Source organism: Chanodichthys erythropterus, chromosome 14 (assembly GCF_024489055.1).
Source record: "Chanodichthys erythropterus isolate Z2021 chromosome 14, ASM2448905v1, whole genome shotgun sequence".
NCBI classification, from domain to species: domain Eukaryota; kingdom Metazoa; phylum Chordata; class Actinopteri; order Cypriniformes; family Xenocyprididae; genus Chanodichthys; species Chanodichthys erythropterus.
In genome coordinates, this window is record NC_090234.1 from 12,759,598 (window position 1) to 12,782,576 (window position 22,979).

Here is a 22,979-nt window from a genome sequence, read left to right on the forward strand (position 1 = left end):
AGGTTTTGTGTGAAAACTAATTAAAAGTTTTGTGTTTGTTGAGCCTGAATCCTGCTGATGAGTAAGTGAAGAATATTATTTTCCTGAAAATTAAATTAGCTTGATGCGCTCTGACAAACCAACTGAGACACGATATACATCTTTTTTTAATTCTACCTCGACTCGATTCATTTAAGCTCAATAGTTTATGTAATGCTTTTCCTCTTAAAAGCAGCAATAACGCTCAACGCAATTACAAGTTGCTCTTCTGAGGTTTTGCTTCAGCTTGTTTACACTGGAAAATTCTCATTTTTTTGTCTTTTTTTGTCCTATACAAACATTCTTAAAGCAAGACATGTACAAGAGAAGCAAATGTGATATTAAGACTTGTTAAAAAGGGAATTCAAGTGTATTTTTTCATTTTTATTTAGTTTTATTTCACATGTTTTCTTTTGTTTATGCTTAACTTTATATTCATGATGTATTGTTTTCTGAAAATTGCATTTTGTTGTATCATGTTGTTGTGTCATTTTTATTTCATTTGTTTATGCTTATTATATTTATATTCAAGATTTTCTGCAAAAGTGTATTTTGTTGTTGCATTTAATTTTATTTCTCGTTTATGTTTGATATCTTTATATTCAAGATGAATAGTGTAAAAAAGTGTATTTTGTCTTTGCATTTATTAGTTTTATTTCAGTTGTTTTCTCTTGTTTGTTTAATATCTTTATATTCAAGATGAATTATTTTCTAAAAAAATGTATTTTGTTGTTGCATTCATTTTTATTTCATTTTATATTGTTTTCTTTTGTTTGTTTGATATATTTGTATTTAAGATTTAAGATTTTCACTTTTCTCTTGTTTATTTGTAATATATTTATATTCAAGATAGATTTTCTGAAAATTTTGTCTTTGCATTTCATTTTTTATTTAATTTTATTTCACTTGATTTCTCTTGTTTATGAATATTTTTTATTATATTTTTTGCATTAAATTTTTATTTAATTTTATTTCTATTGTTGTTTGTTTAATATCTTTGTATTTATGATGAATTTTCTGAAAAAGTATATTTTGTCTGCTTTTAATTTTTATTTAGTTTTATTTCACTTTTCTCTTGTTTATTTTTTATTTTTAAGATTTTTTTTTTTTGAAAAAAATTCTTTTGTTTTTGCATTTAATTTTATTTCATTTTTTTCTCTTAATTTCTTTATATTCCAGATGGATTTTTTTTTTAAAAAGTGTATTTTGTCTGCTTTTAATTTTTATTTAGTTTTATTTCACTTGTTTTCTCTTGTTTATGCATATTTTTTTTTTTGAAAAGTGTATTTTGTTTTTGCATTTAATTTTTATTCAATGTTATTATACTTGTTTTTTCTTAGTATCTTTATATTCAAGATGCGTCCTCTGAAAACAAGCCTTAATATCTCGCTTTATAAGGATGTTTAGACACTTTCACTTGAAAACAAGACAAAGATCCTCATGAAGAATATATCTCGTACCTTTGCCGTGTTGCTCAACATTACGCGAGTCAACGCCCACAGATGAGATCTTGCTAACCGCTGCAGATGTCTGGCTGACAGCTTTGTTAATGGCTTTGAGCGTTCAGAGACGACTGCTGAATGAGCGAGCCAGATTTATACGTTCCCGTGTTATTAGAGAGCTTGGACTTTCTCCTGCCAGGCAAGGCTCTGAACATTTCATTCATTTTAATGGATGCAAAATACAAAGCTGAGTGTGTTTCCTCACAGCCTCGTTACCTGAAGCTCCATCGGCACACAAACGCCTTTAAAAATGCACTTCTATGGTTTGGCTTTACTGTTAGGCCATGCAAACACTGCCATGCTTTTAGGAGTGACAAATGCATTGAAATGCAGAACAAAGATTCACAGTCGCTCATGAATATTTGTTGACACGCTGATAACTATAGCTGGGTTTCTGGATCTCTTTTGAGATTCCTGTGGTCTTTTTTCAACCTGGTTGGTGTTTATTAATGACCAGAGACATTAAGATCCAGCTTTTTTGTGTGTCTGTCCACTCCAGCTTAATTTGTTGATCAGCCAGAGATGAGATGATGCTTATCAGGCTTTTTAAAGAAATAAACTTAATATTGTGTCCTTAATAATATCTTAATATCTTGAAGATATTTGTAAGAAGTCGCTCACTGATGCTGGATTTATTTGATCAAAAATACAGTAAAATTGTGAAATATTTTTACAAAGTAAATCAGCTGTTTTCTATGTGAATATATAGTAAAGTGTAATTTATATCCAGTGATCAAAGCTGAATTTTCAGCATCATTACTCCAGTCTTCAGAGTCACATGATCCTTCAGAAATCATTCTGATATGATGATTTGATGCTCAATAAACATTTATGATTATTATCAACGTTGAAAACAGTTCAGATTTTTGTGGAAACTGTGATATAATTTATTTTTTCAGGATTCTTTCGTGAATTGAAAGTTTGCATAATGTTAACACAATTAGCATGTTTATAGCATCATGCTAAAAGGATGTCGTTTGCAAGATGTTAACACAATTACTGTTGTTAAAATTTAGTTTAGCCAGACACGATAACAAGATTAGCACGTTGTTTGCAAGATGTTAACATGATTAGCATGTTGATAGCTTGTAGTTTAGCAAGAGGCTAATATGTTTAGGATTAGCATGTTGTTTGCAAGATGTCAACATCATTCACATGTTGCTAATAATATGCTAATATGTTTATCATTATGTTAACACGGTTAACACATTAACGTGATGTTATGTTTTAACAGTAGATGTTGCTAGCTTGTATTAACATGTTTTATCATATAGCTAGGCAATGTTAACATGATTTACCATGTTGTTAGCTTGATGCTTGCACATTTTGACTTGTTTTTATCACGTTTTAATAGAATTTTTCTTTAACATTATGCTAACACTTTAGTATTATGCTAGCATGTTTTAACATTAGATGTTTTACTAACATGTGTTAACATGCTTTTAGCATTCAGCTAGGCGATGTTAACCTGATTTACAATGTTGTTAGCCTGATGCTTGCACATTTTGACTTGTTTTTATCACGTTTTAATAATTAGGATTTTTGTTTAGCATCAGGCTAACACGGTTAGCATATTGTTAGCCTGATTCTTGCACATCTTGACTTGTTTTTATCACGTTTTAATAATTAGGATTTTTGTTTAACATAATGCTAACATGGTTAGCATGTTGTTAGCCTGATGCTTGCACATTTTAATAATTAGGATTTTTAACATGTTTTAGCTCTTAGCTAATAGCTATTAGCATGTAGCTATTCACTGCTAGCATGAGTTTGCTCACTTATTTATGTATTTGGATCCCAATTAGCTATGCCAAAGAGCACCGCTAGGGTCCACACAACACTTAAAAACATACATTATTAATTATCACATACACAATAACATTAACAATAACAAATCAGGGTCCAAAACCACACACTAGCAAATATTCAACATTACAACTGTCTATAGGAAAAAGAGCCAGATGTTCTGATGCAGAGATATAGGTCTTCCTAAACGGTTGCTAGGGTACTCTGTTTAGTTGCTAGGGAGTGGTTTGCTAGATGCCACATAAAGTGTGTGTATAAATTATATAAACCAGCCCCAATGCCTCTATGACAGCGCTCTTAATTTTGACATATTTTTCAGAAAATAAGACTTAATTTGCTTCTCCAGTAAATGTATCTTGATTTAAGAATGTTTAGATATTTGTGCTGGAAAACAAGACATGAATATTGAGGAATTCTTTGCAGTGAAGCTGAATTTAAATTGGTCTCGTATTTGATTCAGTTTGCATCCTTGATTCTGTTATTTTCCTGTTTATTACTGACAATCTGCATTGCATAAAGCGCTATAGAAATAAATCTGACTTGAATTGAGATGGTCTAGACTAGCTAACCATCTTAGACTGGTTTAAGGGTTTTTATTTCCCCAATTGCTCATCCACACTGAGTATGTTTCTGCTCTGGTGTAAATCATGATTTCTCTCTCCCACAGACGGATCAATCTGACTGGAATTAAATCAGCAAACATGGAAGATACCATCAACACGAGAGCCGGAGCTCCGACAGACCAAACGCGCCAACATCAGGAGGAATGGAAAGAGCTCGCCTAAGGATTCGTGACACATTTACTCTTGCTCTGGATTAACAGATTTGCAGTTGTAAGGATTACACCCGGATACCTACTTCTTTCAGCATGTTTGCACGTTTGCCCACTACAAGAATGATCCTTCAGATTCTCACTTTGATTTGGGGAGTTTCACTCGTCATTTGTCAGCAAGCACAATACACCACCGTCACCACGAACTACGGGAAGCTGCGTGGATTGAGGGTGGCGTTGCCCAGTGAGATCTTGGGCCCCGTGGAGCAATATCTGGGCGTACCTTATGCGATGCCCCCTACTGGAGAACGCAGGTTTCAGGCCCCCGAGCCGCCCTCGTCGTGGCCGGGCATCAGGAACGCCACACAGTTCGCTCCGGTGTGTCCGCAGTACCTGGAGGACCGACTGCTGCTCACTGACATGTTGCCGGTGTGGTTTACCGCCAACCTGGACACGGTGGCAACATACGTGCACGACCAGAGCGAAGACTGTCTGTACCTCAATATCTACGTGCCCACAGAGGAAGGTACATCATGTTACTTAACAAAAACATTTCTTTTGCATATATATTTATATGGGTCATTGACGAATAAGGTTTTTTAATAGTGTAAAAAAAAACATAATGGAGATATCATTAATTTTAAGTTTTAATTTAATAAGTGTTAAACTATGTGTTTTTTTAATAATCAATTCACACGGATTTTGTAATTTTTTACAAGATGGACAAAATTTGTCACCAAAAAAGTCACTCGATTCAACCAAAATTTCGGTTTTACCGAACGACACTTATGGTTATACTGAATGATGATATTTTCAAACAATGCTAACAGGCTTATATCTAGCAAAAGGACAATCAAACATTTTATATTTATTACAAGTTTTTAAAATATTACAACATTTTCCATGTTTTATAGCGGTTGCACTGAATGACCTGATGTTTCGGGACATGCTTATGAACAAGAGAAAACAAGAATTCATCAAATAGTTAAGAAAGAGTTAGTTACTATGCTTCATGACCATGTGGTCCTTTGCAGGTGTCTGAATGATGTCACATCCTGTCACATGATATTGACCACATGACTTGATCCAAAATGGTCTCTTTATATCGGTTACTCCGAATGACATCAATGAAATTCATTTTTCCGTATATATTCTTTCTCATAACAAAGCAACGACTTCTACACATAATTTTAATATCATTTTGCACTATGTTGAAGGTGCCCTAGAATCAAAAATTGAATTTATCTTGGTTGAATAACAAGAGTTCAGTACATGGAAATGACATACAGTGAGCCTCAAACTCCATTGTTTCCTCCTTCTTATATAAATCTCATTTGTTTAAAAGACTTCTGAAGAACAGGCGAATCTCAACATAACACAGACTGTTACGTAACAGTCGGGATCATTAATATGTACGCCCCAATATTTGCATATGCCAGCTCATGTTCAAGGCATTAGACAAGGGCAGCCAGTATTAACGTCTGGATCTGTGCACAGCTGAATCATCAGACTAGGTAAGCAAGCAAGAACAATAGCGAAAAATGGCAGATGAGGAGAGCATGCGATTTAAAGGGGCCGCAGCCTGAATCGGTGCATAGTTAATGATGCCCCAAAATAGGCAGTTAAAAAAATTAATAAAAAATAATCTATGGGGTATTTTGAGCTGAAATTCACAGACACATTCAGGGGACACCTTAGACTTATATTACATCTTGTGAAAACTGGTTCTAGGGCACCTTTGATATATGATGTTATAAAATCATGTCACAATAAAAAAATGTATACATTTATTACATTTTAAGATATTTTAATCACAAATGAAATGGCTGTATTGGCCTTTGGACGGTTAAACCGAATGACCTTTTGACACTTCAACATCTTTAAAATACCTTTATATGTAACAAAATATAATTAAAACCTTTTGGATTCAATAAAAGAGATCTAGTTGTACTACCTTACATACTTTGGATGTCATATCTTTGTTTTTTATTCTTATTAAGGCCTTTGGACAAAACACGTCATTGACCCATATGCAGTTCTGTCGTAAGTGTTTGGCATGGTCATGCATATGACAATGTTAATATGTTTGGCCAATACATACACAACACGTTGCTGTGAGACATGCTTTGCTGTACAATATAGCGTACACGAATCACCCTTAACAGATCTATACAGGTGGAGCTGGGGAAGGTGGAGGGTTTCTGAAAGTGTGTGGCAACTGCTACAGGAAATGCTGACTAAGTATTTGAAAGTTGACTACAGTTGGCTACAGCAAGAACCAATCAGCTGTGCCGTATAGAGAATGATGTGATTGCAAACAGATTGAGTTAAGGACCTGTCATCTAGAGTTTCATGACAGAACTTTGTATTGGTGCTCAAAAGTTTACACACCCTTGATTTGTAATTCTGTGTCATTACCTTGATGATTCACGATTGGTTTAATGTTTTGTGATGGTTGATTGTGTGTGCATTGATTGCCCTTAATAGTTAAACCACCCACTGTTTTTCAGAAAAATCCCACAGGTCCCGCGCATTCTTTGGTTTTCCAGCATCTTCTGCATATTTGAACCTTTTCCCAACAGTGACTGTATGATTTTGAGATCTGTTTTTCACACTGAGGACAATTGAGGGACTCACACAACTATTATAAAAGCTGCAAACATTCACTGATGCTCAAAAAGGCAACATGATGCATTAAGAAGATGATAATGTGTAAATTTTTCTTATTTTGTGTAAAGATCTTTTTATTTTTCATGTAGTACTGTACTTCAGAAGCTACAAAAGATACTTGCATGTTTTCCAGAAGACAAAATAAGTACAATTTACCCTGATCATCAAATTCTTATGCTTATGCTTAAAACTAAGGACACACGATATATCGGCACCATATCGCTATTGGCTGATATGTGTTCATTTTTAATGCTATCGTTATCGGCCCGATAAGAAAATTAAGCTGATATATCAAATATGATAAATAATGGATTATTTCCTTCAGCTGAGACACTTCAGATGTGCACTGTCCATCAAGATAGTGTTGAATTGCTTGAAATATGATTGAAATCACTTCAGAAAGAAAAATACAGTTAAGTGCAACATGTGCAACGCAAGTCTGTCATATAGACTACATAAAATTATTATGAAAACATTATAATTGTGTGTTTGGGACATGGATTTTAATGGTGAAACTTTTGTTTTTGTAATCAGACTCTCAAAAATTACATAAAAATCAGATTTAGATTTATCGGCCAATATATCGGTTATCGGCTTTCAAATATAAAAAATTATCGGTATCGACTGATAGATAGAAGAAAAATATCTGCGAACAGGGTGAGAAAAATATTTAAATTAAAAGGGAAACCTACATTATTTTTCTGACTCCATTTGTTCTTGTTTTAAGCATAAACTCACTTAATTTTGATCGATTTTTTCAGAGTAAAAGACTTAATATCTTCAGTCATTTCTCTTCTCCAGTAAATGTATCTTGATTTAAGAATGTTTAGATATTTGTGCTGGAAAACATCATTTTGCAGTGTATATAGCACACACAAACATTTGATCAAATAGTAATTTTTTATTTTAAACTTATTTCTTGGTACTGAAGGACTTATATTTATAATCATCAGTTCTCATGCTTTATCCATGGAAAGATTATTTCTAAATATGGGATTGACTTCTCAACAAAGGGCACATGCAGTGCAGCTTTACAATGTGGATCAGAAGCGTGTCTATGACGCCTTAACATGCTGCCTACATCTGTTGGAACAGAGCCGTTTCATCATTATATCCATGTATTCACGGGAATGCCATGATCGTATTTGTGCGTGTCCAGTTGATGCTGTTTCTTATTTATCATATAGACTGAAACAAAATATGCTGTTTGCTCCACAAGGAAATGGATTTGATGGTTAAAGCTGTGAAGTTCTAGTTATAGATTCATCACCTCGAGGAGCAAAACATAATGAAACACATGATGAACGGAGGCAATATGTGATGCAAACAAAACACTAAATCAAAAACTCAAAGTGTTAGTCATGCGACACCGTCTCTGGGTTTAGAGTAACACTTTATTTCAATAGTCTACTTTAGACGTTCTACTAACGATAAATAACTATGCAAGTATTAATATTGAACATCAAACTGGTTTCTTGGCATTTTCTTTACACAAAGCCCAAATTCAGTGCATTTTTCTGCCCTCTTTTGGTTGACAGGATATATCGGCCCTGACTGTCGGTTAGTTGAGACTATCGGCCGATATCTGATAGTTTGAAAATTTGCTTATTTGATACCGATTATTGGCCGATATATCGGTGCACCTATACTAATAATCTAAAGATAGTTTGTTGACATGTAGATTTAAAGTTACTTATAGTCAGCAGAATGCCTGAAGTGGACTATCAAATATTTTACATTTGCTTTAAGACAGTTCACATCAATCTACATGCTTGTTTGCTGATTTTACAAAACTTTTTAGGTATTTTTTCAGGATTCGTGTAATAGTGGTTGACTTATGGATTTTGACCCAATATAATGCACTTTTATATTATGTATTATTATATACATAATTAACACAATTGAGTGATCACATAAGAGATTTTTCCCCCACAATGTTTACTCCAAATCCAGTAAAAATTGTTAAGAAAGCTAAAAAATCTTTTTTTTTTTTTTAATGAAAAAGTTTATTGAACCCTGAAGTTTTATGTTTTTTGGGTATCATATTTGGTACATCAGGCTTTTATGGCTCATATAGTCTGATATAGTGAGAATATGGAGCTCAGTTTTATTCAGTGCCTCAAAATGAGCAAAAATATGTAATTAGATCCTGATATCTATATTCTGATGCTTGTAATGTAAATCAATTAGATTTTTATAACAGTATAGCAGACACTTACACAAAAAATTATATAAATATCAATATCTGCCAATAATATGTCTTAGTAAGAAGATGATATTTAAATGCTTAGTTTTATGATCAAATCTCTGTAGTTTTAAAGCATATAATGTAAAGCAATACAATGATGATTGACAAATAAACCTTCTTCAGAAGATGATGATCATATTTGATACTCATGATATTTTTATAATAAATGATGTCTGGATAATAAAGTAAACTTGCTTCAGTCCAGATGAAATATTACTAACAATATCACAGTTATTCGCACATTTACTTGATAAAAATCAAGATTTCACAGCAGAAAGACACGAGCTGAAGGAGGACAATTATACTGAAACAGTATAAACTATCAGTCACATGACAGAAGGACTGGAGAAGATTGAGTGCAAACATTTTAATCATGTTGATCATTTAGAGGCCTTAGAAGTTTGCATATTAAATATGATAGAGTAGGCGTTTTATAAAGCTAAAAATGATGAGAATGAGCTTGTGTTATTAAACTCAGAGGTTTTATTGAATATGTACAGTCTAACTGCATTCTCACGTAATGATGAGTTAAATTTTAATTAACATGAGATGGAGCCGCTGCATGGTTTTCATAAGAAGCTCTTTTTTTTCAATAATGCTCAACTTATAACAGTAAACATCATATTTTCTCATTAAACACTATTTCATATTATATTTCATGCTTAATGGAAACAGTCAGCAGTTTTTCATAATTGGCCAGGTTTTGTCCAGCAACAATCCAGAGTTCCAGTTTGTTTTGGCCTAAATCTTCTGCCTAATGGAGACCATAATGACTTAATGGATGTAATATAAAACACTAGCAGCTAAAAGCTCAGTAATGACCTCCGCGTCTTCGATTAAGTACAAAAACTTGAATACATTTCCTCTAAATGCACTGAAGTATCACAGACTGAGATTCATTAATAGAATAATTCACCAAAAAGATTCTGTCAATATTTACCCTGCAAAAAAACAAAACGTTCTTATTCAGTGTTTCTGTCTTGTTTTCCAGTACAAATATCTAAACATTCTTAAAAATGAGAACAAATATCTGAAGAATAATTATTTGCAGATATTTGTTCTCATTTTAAGCACAAACTCACTTAATTTGATGCATTTGTCAGAAAACAAGACTTAATATCTTCAGTCATTTCTCCTCTCCATTACATGTATCTTGATTTAAGAATGTTTGGATATTTGTGCTGGAAAACAAGATGAAAATAATGAGGAAGAGCATCATTTTATGCAGTGCACAATTTCCGTCTGAACTGCTGTATTCTCTTGTACGAGAGAAAGAGGTTAAAGGCTGTATCTGTTGGGTGTATTAAGTGATTCTTTTCTTTCAGACACGCATGATGACACGGGTTTGAAGCCGGTCATGGTTTACATTCACGGCGGGTCGTACGTCGAGGGCACAGGGAACATGATCGATGGCAGCATCCTCGCCAGCTACGGCAATGTGATCGTCGTCACAGTCAACTACAGGTTAGGAGTTTTAGGTGAGTCCTTCAGAAGAGTTTAACCCTTCAATCCCATATCACATCTTTATACATGAAGTTCTTATTTACATTACCATTCAAAATGTTTTTTAACCCTCTGGTGATCTTCGGTCATTTTTAACTTTTTTCGAATTTTTTACTTGGTAACTTGGTAAAGATGAGCACAAAATAAAACCATGCACATGATTCGTAAAGTTAAAATGGTCCTGAAATAAATAGTCACACTTGTTCTCCTCACCGTCAAAAATGAGCGCATTGGAAATTAATGGGAGATGAATTTCATCTAGTGGAAGCGTTTGGTACTGCACCCAAACAAAATCTGACTGAAAGCTCATTTTTTGAGATATCAACCTCAAATTTGAAACTTGTTTAGATTTATGACTTTGATTTTCACACAGTTTTAGAGTAAAATGTGTTTTAGAAAATATATATTTCATATAAAAATTGAAAATAGTATTTTTGTGCATTTTTCATAACAATAAATAACGTAAAATTCTATAACATTTTTTTTAAGTTCACTTATTTCACTTCAGTAATAATCTGCTAAGTGTCGTCCTTAAAAGAGACCAAACGTCACTCTGTGATGCAAAGCATTCAAGTTTTATGACAGTTTTAATTTGGAAATTTCATGCTCAAAAGGTCAATAAATGGATTGTAACTACTGCAAAATATAATTAAAGTACCATAAAATCTCATATTAAATCAAAAACATTATCGAACTATAATATAGTATATTCATTTCATTGAAATAAAAAAAATATTGGTCATTGGTCACAGGAATAAATTACACCTTACTATATATTCACATAGAAAACAGCTGATTTACACTGGAATAATATTTCACTATTTTTACTGTATTTTTGATCAAATAAATGCAGCCTTGGAGAGCAGAAGAGACTTCTTTTAAAAACATTTTAAAAACACACCAAATTTGTGTACATGAAATATGAACAGATGAGTATTTCTGCATATGTGAAGATAATGAAAGCTGTTCAAGCTGTGGCTTTTCTTTTGCTCACAGAGATGACGTTAGAAAACCTTCAGATCGTTTATTAAAGGATCTTTTATTTATTTGCGTAATGAAGGTTGTTTGGCATTACAAAAATAGATTCCAAACTGAAAATAAACCTTTTATTCCTTAAATTCATTGTTTTTTAACAAAAGAACACAGTGAGGATTTGAAAGCGTTAAAAATACTTTAAAAAAAACACACAAAGCAACTAAATTTACAGTCTTTAAAGTGTGCAGATTTGCTTTTCTTTTTGATTTATTCATTTTGAATCCACACATGCAGTTTATGTTATTTATATTTTTGGTGCAGCAGAACAAAATTCATTTTCTCCTCTGCTATTGGTCAGTTTTGGATGTGGCGACCTTGGCGAACTCAGCAAATCGTCGGGTTGTTACTGGCTCTTCTTCTCATGGAGATATTGAAGCAATTTTGTTTAAAGGTCTTGAGGTTCTTTGCAGTGAATTACAGAGCACTTTGTAACATCATCTCTCTTTTAAGAAGAAGAGAGCGTGTTGTATCTTCCAAGAGGATTAGATCCAAACACTGGATCCAAGTGCATCAGATTCAGACCGAATGCTCTTTTGGTCATTATGATCAGACATTTTGTACCAAATGATGTCATACTTTGAGCAAGGCTTTTCATCAGAGTCCTTATTATTGAGTGCGTTCAGATCTGGATGAACGAGATTGACGTCTCTTGACTCCATCAGTAAGTTCACTGTGTAAAATCACTAAATTACCAAATATTGTCCAAATATACACTACCGGTCAAAATTATGTATTAAACCCAGCAAGATTATGTTGTTTTTTTTTTAAATACAGTAAGTCTCTTCTGCTCTCCAAGGGTACATTTATTTGATCAAAAATACAGTAAAAATAGTGAAATAATATTCCAATGTAAAAAAGCTGTTTTCTTTGTGAATATATAGTAAAGTGTAATTTATTCCTGTGATTTTCAGCATCATTACTCCAGTCTTCAGTGTCACATGATCCTTCAGAAATCATTCTGATATGATGATTTGATGCTCAAGAAACATTTATGATTATTATCAATGTTGAAAACAGTTCATATTTTTGTGGAAACTGTCATTGTTCAAAAGAACAGCATTTTTTTGAAATATTAATCTTTTGTAAAATTTTTACTGTCACCTTTGATCTATAAAATTAAAGTATAAATTTTTGTTTTTACTGACCCCAAGCATTTGAATGGTAGTGATGCTGAAAATTCAGCTTTGATCACAGGAATAAATTACTCTTTACTATATATTCACATAGAAAACAGCTGCTTTAAATTCTTTTTTTCTTTTTCTTTTTTTCTTTTTACAATTTTTACTGCATTTTTGATCAAATAAATGCAACCTTGGTGAGACTTTTTTCAAAAACATTTTAAAAATCATGATTAGTGTATATAGTGTATATAAACTCAAATGTGAGATGCTTTAGATCAGGGTTTTTCATCTGGTGGGTCATTTTGACTGGGTCGTGGAGTGTGTTGTCAAAACCACAGCAACAACAACAAAAAATGTATATTGTTTCTGATGGGAGACATTTATTTTGAAAGATGTGCATGAAAGCTGTTGACTCCTCTGCAAAGACTTTGCTCTTCTGTCAGACACAATGTGTTTTTCCATTCCACTGCACTGCTTTTCCATTGTTTTTCTATGTCTACACATGCTATGAAGACATGTTTGACCATTGCATCTTTTGCCCTTGTGTTTTTTCCTTTTCACTGACCTGTGTCTCGCGTAGTCCTGATTCAGTATCTGCTGTCAGATGACATTATGACATTGTCATTATTATAACTTTATTTTCCTAACTTGTCACTGCCAGTTCACAGAATGTTTTAACCTAGCGAATGAGTCTTTTTAACCCAGCGATTGGGTTGTTTTAACCCAGCGAATGAGTTGTTTTAACCCAGCGATTGGGTCATTTTAACCCAGCGATTGGGTTGTTTTAACCCAGCGAATGAGTTGTTTTAACCCAGCAATTGGGTCGTTTTTAACCCAGCGATTGAGTTGTTTTAACCCAGCAATTGGGTTGTTTTAACCCAGCGATTGAGTTGTTTTAACCCAGCAATTGGGTTGTTTTAACACAGAGATTGGGTTGTTTTAACCCAGCAATTGAGTTGTTTTAACCCAGCGATTGGGTTGTTTTAACCCAGCGATTGGGTCGTTTTTAACCCTCTGGAGTCTGAGGCTGATTTGGGGCCTGGAGAAGTTTTGACATGCTCTGACATTTGTGCTTTTTTCAGTTGTTCATAAACATATTAATGGAAAAAGTGTCATTACACTGTATTCAGCACAAACTAGGCTACAATAATATGTGAGGAACATGTATGTAAATGTTTTTTTTTTTGAAGGAATAACATTTATGCGTGGTTATTGAAAAGCAAAAAACTTAAGTCACTGAAATAAAGCCACAAAAAGTATAGTAAATCTGTGTTCACAAGACTCGGTTGTTTTAACCCAGCGATTGAGTTGTTTTAATCCAGCAATTGGGTCGTTTTTAACCCTGCAAATGGGTTCTTTTGACCCAGCGATTGGGTTGTTTTAACCCTGCGATTGACTTGTTTTAACCCAGCGATTGGGTCGTTTTTAACCCAGCGATTGAGTTGTTTTAACACAGAGATTGGGTTGTTTTAACCCAGCGATTGAGTTGTTTTAACCCAGCGATTGAGTTGTTTTAACCCAGCAATTGGGTTGTTTTAACCCAGCGATTGGGTTGTTTTAACCCTGCGATTGACTTGTTTTAACCCAGCGATTGGGTCGTTTTTAACACAGAGATTGGGTTGTTTTAACCCAGCGATTGAGTTGTTTTAATCCTTCAATTGGGTCATTTTTAACCCCGCAAATGGGTTCTTTTGACCCAGCGATTGGGTTGTTTTAACCCTGCGATTGACTTGTTTTAACCCCGCGATTGAGTTGTTTTAACCCAGCAATTGGGTTGTTTTAACCCAGTGTTCGGGTCGTTTTTAACCCAGCGATTGAGTTGTTTTAACCCAGCGACTCTTTGTTTTAACCCATCGATTGAGTCGTTTTAACCCAGAGATTGGGTCATTTTTAACCCAGCGATTGGGTCATTTTTAACCTAGCGATTGAGTTGTTTTAACCCAGCAATTGGGTTGTTTTAACCCAGCAATTGGGTTGTTTTAACCCAGCGATTGGGACGTTTTTAACCCAGCGATTGAGTTGTTTTAACCCAGCGATTGGGTTGTTTTAACCCCGCGATTGAGTTGTTTTAACCCAGCGATTGGGTCGTTTTTAACCCAGCTATTGAGTTGTTTTAACCCAGAGACTGGGTCATTTTTAACCCAGCGATTGGGTCATTTTTAACCCAGCGATTGAGTTGTTTTAACCCAGCGATTGAGTTGTTTTAACCCAGCGATTGGGTCGTTTTTAACCCAGCGATTGAGTTGTTTTAACCCAGCGATTGGGTCGTTTTTAACCCAGCGATTGGTTAGTTTTTAACCCAGCGATTGAGTTGTTTTAACCCAGCGACTCGGTTGTTTTAACCCATCGATTGAGTCATTTTAACCCAGAGATTGGGTCATTTTTTAACCCAGCGATTGGGTCGTTTTTAACCCAGCAATTGGGTCGTTTTTAACCCAGCGATTGAGTTGTTTTAACCCAGCAATTGGGTTGTTTTAACCCCGCGATTGAGTTGTTTTAACCCAGCGATTGGGTCGTTTTTAACCCAGAGATTGAGTTGTTTTAACCCAGAGACTGGGTCGTTTTTAACCGAGCGTTTGGGTCATTTTTAACCCAGCGACTGGGTTGTTTTAACCCCGCGATTGAGTTGTTTTAACCCAGCAATTGAGTTGTTTTAACCCAGCGATTGGGTCGTTTTTAACCCAGAGATTGAGTTGTTTTAACCCAGAGACTGGGTCGTTTTTAACCGAGCGTTTGGGTCGTTCTTAAGCCAGCGATTTGGTCGTTTTTAACCCAGCGATTGAGTTGTTTTAACCCAGTGATTGGGTCATTTTTAACCCAGCGATTGGGTCGTTTTTAACCCAGCGATTGGGTTGTTTTAACCGCGCGATTGAGTTGTTTTAACCCAGCGAATGGGTTGTTTTTAACCCAGCGATTGGGTCGTTTTTTAACCCAGCGATTGGGTCGTTTTTAACCCAGCGATTGAGTTGTTTTAACTCAGCAATTGAGTCGTTTTTAACCCAGCGATTGAGTTGTTTTAACCCAGCGACTCGGTTGTTTTAACCCATCGATTGAGTCATTTTAACCCAGAGATTGGGTCATTTTTAACCCAGCGATTGGGTCGTTTTTAACCCAGCGATTGAGTTGTTTTAACCCAGCGATTGGGTTGTTTTAACCCAGCAATTGGGTCGTTTTTAACCCAGCGATTGAGTTGTTTTAACCCAGCAATTGGGTTGTTTTAACCCCGCGATTGAGTTGTTTTAACCCAGCGATTGGGTCGTTTTTAACCCAGAGATTGAGTTGTTTTAACCCAGAGACTGGGTCGTTTTTAACCGAGCGTTTGGGTCGTTTTTAACCCAGCGACTGGGTTGTTTTAACCCCGCGATTGAGTTGTTTTAACCCAGCGATTGAGTTGTTTTAACCCAGCGATTGGGTCGTTCTTAACCCAGCGATTGAGTTGTTTTAACTCAGCGATTGGGTCGTTTTTAACCCAACGATTGGGTCGTTTTTAACCCAGTGATTGGGTTGTTTTAACCCCGCGATTGAGTTGTTTTAACCCAGCGAGAATGGGTTGTTTTAACCCAGCGAATGGGTTGTTTTAACCCAGCGATTGGGTACTGTATTGTTCTTAAAATGAACCCAAAATATGTTGGAAATTAACAATTTTTAAATAGTTTAATGAATAATAATTAACCAACAAATATTTATTAAATTGTGTATTAATAAATGTTCACCTTTCGATTATTATTGTTACCTCTAGTAATTATGTGTTTGATTTTTAATTTTTAAAACGACCCATTCGCTAGGTTTGTCCATTTTCAACCCAACGGTTGTTTTTTTAGAGTGTATGTTTCACTAACAGTTCATGTTAGTTCTGTTTATTTACCATGGTAACTGTAATTTGCATAACCCAAAATATATAACCCAATTCTATATTTTTGATGACTGCCTTCCTAAAAATTTGCGTTGTGGCTTAATGACCTTGGGAAAACGAATCCCACGGACAAACCAGTTGAGAATCACTTTTCCTTTCTCTTCTCCTGGCTCCAGTACTTCAGATATAATCAGATTCAGAGTGTTTTTAGAGGCAAAACAGTCCAGCAGGGACAGATTCACTGACACTGTAGCAGATCACGGCTCGAGGTCCAAGGAGAAACGACAAACTAGAGACTCCCCGGGCCTCGTCTTCAGCTGACAGCTTCTGAAGAGTCTATTTGAACAAGCTCTGTCTCGTAATCCTTCTGCAGCGTCTTATGCTTTCAGGTAGAAATACAACTGACAGTGTTTATCATCTCAAGTCAAAATATTTCTGTCAAAAAGACGGATGTAATTCACTGATCTGTTCTGAAGATGTTGTTGTCTGCAGATAACAGAGCCCAGATATTTTTAATATATTGTTTTATATCAGTTAACAGTGTAACAAATTGTTTTATGGTTTTAGTTTTAGTTATCTATAATAGTCTGATAAAAGTCTGCTGCACAACATTATATATTTTTATAGTGTAAATAATTGATCTTCTCACTAAAGCAAACAGCCCTGATAGATACTGTGGTTGGAAAAAACACGGCACGTTTAGCGTGTGATGAATGCTGCTTCCCTCACGGCATTTTGCCACAAAATAAACAGATGACATCAGAATCTGTCTCATTAGACATCAGATGCTAAAGAGCTCGTTTAGCTCCTTCACCATCATAGATAACCAGGCACTTTTCAAAGTGTATAACAGCGAAACCTTTGTCTTAATGGTCGCATGGCTCATTGAAGGACGAGGCGAAGCTCCGGTGTGTTTATTGCTCAGGAATAAATTGCCCAGTTGAAAGTCCTACATCACCGAAGAGGACTTCAATTAACCTTTATCAAATGCTGGCCTGGAGTCAGGAGATATATGCATCATGGGTGAAGGTCAGCCAAAGCGCTTTTTATTTGTGTACCGCGCTGGAATTAATAATGCATCGGCCTTAAAGATGCTTGTATATGATGCAGAAGATGATGGATGAAGCTCATCAATAAATAACATACACAAAATCCACCTCTTGTATATCCATTGCACTTTTTTTTTTTCAAGTGAGCTAAAGGAAGCCTAAACGCTGGTGAAGAAGCATTAACAGGTGTTTAATGCTGCACTAATCTACCGAAATGCATCAACACGAATATATGATAGATGATAGTGTTGTTCCTCAAGGGCAGATTCAAGGGAAATTGAGTTTGCCGTTTCAGATCTTGAGCTGCTCCTGATATGTACATTGAGAATGATTGAAAATGCTTTAAAGGTTCTGCTGGACGTTACGTAACCACTGAAGATGAGCAAAATGAACAGAAAATAAAGTGATAATTTTCCAACATGTTTTGTTTAAGAAATACCCGCACCTGGAGACATGATGAAATGTGATTTTGTGGTGATTTCTATGTTCATGTGAATTTAATATGCTATATATGCACTGCAAAAAAATTATGTTCTTCCTCAGTATTTCTGTCTTGTTGTTCGATACAAATATCTAAACATTCTTAAATCAAGATACATTCACTAGAGAAGCAAAATGACTGAAGATAATGAAGAAATCATCAAAATTGAAACATGAACAAATATCTACCAATGGTGTCCAAAAAATAAACTTAATTCAAAGGGAAAACATGATTATTTTTCTGACCCCCCCTTAGCGAAAACTCACTTCATTTTGATACATTTTTCAGTAAACAAGACTCAATATCTTCAGTCAATTTGCTTCTTCAGTAAATATATCTTGATTTAAGAATGTTTAGATATTTGTGCTAGAAAATACTGAAGAAGAACATAATTTTTTACTATGTGTCCAACAGCCTAAAAACCTTTGAATATCCAAACGTGTGTCCAGCGCTGCATATCTTGATCTTTTAGATGTTGTGTTGCAGGTTTCCTTAGCACTGGAGATCAGGCTGCAAAAGGGAATTACGGCCTGCTGGATCAGATCCAGGCTCTGCGCTGGGTGAAGGAGAATATTCAGGCTTTCAGCGGAGATCCAGAGCGAGTGACTATATTTGGCTCTGGAGCAGGAGCCTCGTGTGTCAGTCTGCTGACCCTCTCACACTATTCTGAAGGTCTGTTGAAGACTGAGGCATTTTAAGCTGAAGTGTATGAATATATAGGGCTGCACGATTAATCGAAATCACGATATGAATTTCTGCGATTGTGAAATGGCGAAGGCTGTGATCAGTCATGCCCAGTTGTTTTAGCTTGGGTAATCATAAATCTGACACCATGCCTGTTCGACAGGGAGTTCCTCAGGGTTCAGTGTTGGGCCCAATTTTATTTAACGTATATATGCTTCCACTTGGGCAGATTATTGGGAAAAACGTCTCAGGTTATGACTGTAACCATAGTTCCCTGAGAGAGGGAACGAGACACTGTGTCCTGAAGGGGGCGCTACAGGAACGCCCCCTTCAGGATGCAGTGCGAGTTCCCTCGAAAGGGAACCTGCATTTAAGAACACACCCTCTAAACATCTTGAAAAACTTGTAAAAAGAAGCACTGGTCAACAAAAGAGAAGCATTAAGAATCCCTGCAGTTTTCCATCAAAATTAAAGTTTGATGGTTTATGTTTGAAGAAAATGGCGAGGGCTGTGATTTAACTGAATAAACACATACGCTGCTTGTTTCAGAGTGAACCGCAGCAATGTCTTACTTAACCAGTCGTGCCCAGTTTGTTAGCTTGGGTAATCATAAATCTGATACCATACCTGTTCAACAAGGAGTTCCTCAGGGTTCAGTGTGTGGCCCAATTTTATTTAGCATATATATGATTCCACTTGGGCAGATTATCAGGAAAAAATTAGTCGATTTAACCTGCATTTGGGAACAAAATGTGCACCAAACATTTTGAAACACTTGTAAAAAGAAGCACTGATCAACAAAAGAGAAACTTTAAGGATCCCCGCTGTTCCTCAGGGTTCAGTATTAGGCCCAATTTTATTTAGCATATATATGCTTCCACTTGGGCAGATTATCAGGAAAAATAATTAGATTTAACCTGCATTTGGGAACAAAACGTGCGCCAAACATCTTGAAATACTGAAGCACTGATCAACAAAAAAGAAACTTTAAGGGTCCCTGCTGTTTTCCATCAAAATTAAAGTTTGATGGTTTAACGTTTGTACTGTTGAAATGTAAATGTTTTTCCTAAACACTTACAGTGAAATATTACATTACAAAAAATTATTTTCTTTCTCAGTATTTCTCTCTTATTTTCCCAATACAAATATATAAAGATTCTTAAATCAAAGTACATTTACTGGGGAAGCAAAATGACTGAAGATATTAAGTCTTTTATGAAAGTTAAGCGAGTTTATGCTTAAAACAAGAAAAATATCTTCTAGTGGGGTCAGAAAAATAATTTTGTTTTTCCTTTAAAATAAGTATATTTTTCTCACCCCATTGCCAGATATTTGTTCCTGTTGTAAGCATAAACTCACTTAATTTTTCAGTAAACAAGACTTAATATCTTCAGTCATTTCTCTTCTCCAGTAAATGCATCTTGATTTAAGAATCTTTAGATATTTGTACTGGAAAACAAGACAGAAATACTGAGGAAGAACATAATTTTTTACTATGTATTTTTGCAGTGAATTTTCACAATCGTGTAGCCCTAAGAATAATCATGATATTTAAATGTTTCATTACTCTCTGACAGTGAGTGTTTGTGTACCAGATCTGTTTCAGAAAGCAATCATTCAGAGCGGCACGGCTCTCTCCAGCTGGGCCGTCAACTACCAGCCGGCCAAATACACACGCATGCTGGCCGAGAAGGTCGGATGCAACGAAGACGACACTGTCGAGCTGGTCGAATGCCTCCAAAACAAAAACTACAAGGAGCTCATCGAGCAGAACATCACCCCTGCCAAATACCACATCGCCTTCGGACCCGTGATCGACGGAGACGTCATTCCGGATGACCCCCAGATCCTCATGGAGCAAGGAGAGTTCCTGAACTATGACATCATGCTGGGAGTCAACCAGGGCGAGGGATACAAGTTTGTGGACGGTATCTTAGACAGCGAGGACAGAGTAACCGGCAACGACTTTGAGTTTGCAGTATCAGAATTTGTCGATCACTTGTACGGCTACCCGGAAGGAAAAGACACCCTGCGGGAAACCATAAAGTTTATGTACACGGATTGGGCAGACAGGGAAAACCCGGAGATGCGGCGGAAAACGCTGGTCGCACTTTTCACGGATCACCAGTGGGTGGCGCCGGCCGTGGCTACAGCGGATCTGCATGCTCAGTACGGATCACCGACATACTTTTATGCATTTTACCACCATTGCCAGAGCGATATGAAGCCTGCCTGGGCCGATTCCGCACATGGAGACGAACTTCCGTATGTTTTCGGCATTCCCATGATCGGACCCACAGATCTATTCAACTGCAACTTTTCCAAGAATGACATTATGCTGAGCGCTGTGGTCATGACGTACTGGACTAACTTTGCCAAAACTGGGTGAGTACATGATGCATGTGTTTACATGAACTAATAAAGCAGAGAAAATACATGACCACCTCACTGCAGAATGTCTTGTTTTTTCGATACAAATATCTAAACATTCTTACATTTATTTGCCGCAAGAATTTAAATTAGATAAAAATTGATTAAAAAGAAGCAATATAAATTAGTATTATTATTAAATTAAAACTCAAGATGGCAATCATATTTCTTTTTATTTTCCTTTTAATAAGTTTTTTTTTTTTTTCGAATAGAGAAAACAACTTCTAGTATCACAAAAATTATTCATCATTATTTCATGTAATACACTTAATAAATTCTATTAAATTAACATATTTAATATATTAAATAATTTACCACATACATTCAGTATTTTATTTTATTTTATTTTATTTTATTTTATTTTATTTTATTTTATTTTATTTTATTTTATTTTATTTTATTTTATTTTATTATTAAAGATCAACCTATGCTTAAATTCCTATAACATTTCATAGCCATTTCATTTGGGCTTCACATATAAATTATGATATTGGGAAAAAAATATTCGAATCTATTAGAGTAAGGAAAACCACATTGTGATTCGATTCTTTGCATGTTTGCATTTTCCTGTCAGCTTTTTGTTTTTCAATGCACATTTTTGCATAGTAAATAAAACCTGTATCTGTAGTCTGCCTTTTTTTGACAAATAATTTTGTCAAAAATTAAACACACAAGTTTTTGTGCTACCCCATCCAAACCCCCCCCCCACCCCAGACTTTTAGGATCACAAAAACAAATATCTCCTCTATGTATTGCACTTTGAAATGTATATATTGCCCATAACATCATTAAAGGCATATTGTGTTGGTCTACTTTACAGAGACCCAAATCAACCAGTTCCTCAAGACACAAAATTCATCCACACTAAACCGAACCGCTTTGAGGAGGTGGCCTGGTCTAAGTACAACCCTAAAGACCAGCTGTACCTGCACATCGGCCTGAAGCCTCGCGTTCGTGACCACTACAGAGCCACCAAGATTGCCTTTTGGTTGGAGTTAGTGCCGCACTTGCACAACATCAACGAACTCTTCCAGTACGTTTCATCGACGACCAAAATCCCACCGCAAGACACGACGCCCTTCTCCTACACCAAACGCTTGTCCAACAAACTCTGGCCTTCGACCACTCGCCATCCTCCCGCTCCTCCGGCCAACACCAAACAAATGTCGGATCAGCAGAAGACATCCGAGCACGCCGATGGGACGGTCATCATCGAGGCGCGAGATTACTCCACCGAGCTGAGCGTGACGATCGCCGTCGGTGCTTCGCTGCTCTTCCTGAACATCCTGGCGTTTGCGGCGCTCTACTACAAAAAGGACAAACACCGGCTGGAGTCGAGTCGCCGGCTCAGTCCCCCGAGAAACCTCGCAAACGACGTTCCCCGCGTGCCGAGCGAGGAGCTGATGTCCCTGCAGATGAAACAGCTCGACCACGATCACGACTGCGATTCGCTGCAGGGCCACGACATGATCCGCCTGACCTGTCCACCCGATTACGCGCTCACGCTGCGCCGATCGCCCGACGACGTGCCGCTCATGGCGCCGAACACCATCACGATGATTCCCAGCTCTTTTGCGGGAATGCAGCCGTCGTATCACAACCCCTTTAACGCGTTCGGAAACAGCACTCCGAGCAGCACAGGTCTCCCTCACGGACACTCCACGACGCGAGTATAACTAGCTGACAGACTCTTTAGATGCGCACCCAAACACTGAGGGTGTTATTTTGTTACGGACTCTTTTATGAATTAAGTAACGTTACACTTATTAACCTGTATAATGTGATCAGTGAATGTAATCATTTTTCG

General features: G+C 36.1%; 1 protein-coding gene across 4 annotated transcripts; it reads left to right on the forward strand.

Moving 5' to 3' along the window:
- The first annotated feature begins 4,221 nt into the window (after positions 1 to 4,221).
- On the forward strand, positions 4,222 to 22,848 carry nlgn4xb (neuroligin 4 X-linked b). Of its 4 annotated transcripts, none has more exons than XM_067409204.1 (6): positions 4,282 to 4,633; positions 5,084 to 5,093; positions 10,325 to 10,494; positions 18,545 to 18,730; positions 20,338 to 21,127; positions 21,993 to 22,848. In XM_067409204.1, the coding sequence occupies exons 1-6, from the start codon at positions 4,390 to 4,392 to the stop codon at positions 22,846 to 22,848; spliced, it is 2,256 nt and encodes a 751-aa protein (XP_067265305.1). In that variant the 5' UTR covers positions 4,282 to 4,389. The 4 variants fall into 4 exon arrangements, with proteins under 4 accessions (XP_067265303.1, XP_067265305.1, XP_067265304.1 ...); XM_067409203.1 differs by lacking the exon at positions 5,084 to 5,093 and adding an exon at positions 9,288 to 9,300; XM_067409202.1 differs by lacking the exon at positions 5,084 to 5,093 and having other exon boundaries at positions 4,222 to 4,624; positions 10,342 to 10,494.
- The last annotated feature ends 131 nt before the right edge of the window (positions 22,849 to 22,979 follow it).

Bases quoted from the DNA above. Each gene is read 5' to 3' on its own strand.
- nlgn4xb (XM_067409202.1), top strand. From the start codon at position 4,222: ATGATCCTTCAGATTCTCACTTTGATTTGGGGAGTTTCACTCGTCATT. The intron at 10,495-18,544 runs GTGAGTCCTTCA...GTTGTGTTGCAG, and splicing joins CTACAGGTTAGGAGTTTTAG to GTTTCCTTAGCACTGGAGAT. The intron at 18,731-20,337 runs GTCTGTTGAAGA...TTTGTGTACCAG, and splicing joins CCTCTCACACTATTCTGAAG to ATCTGTTTCAGAAAGCAATC.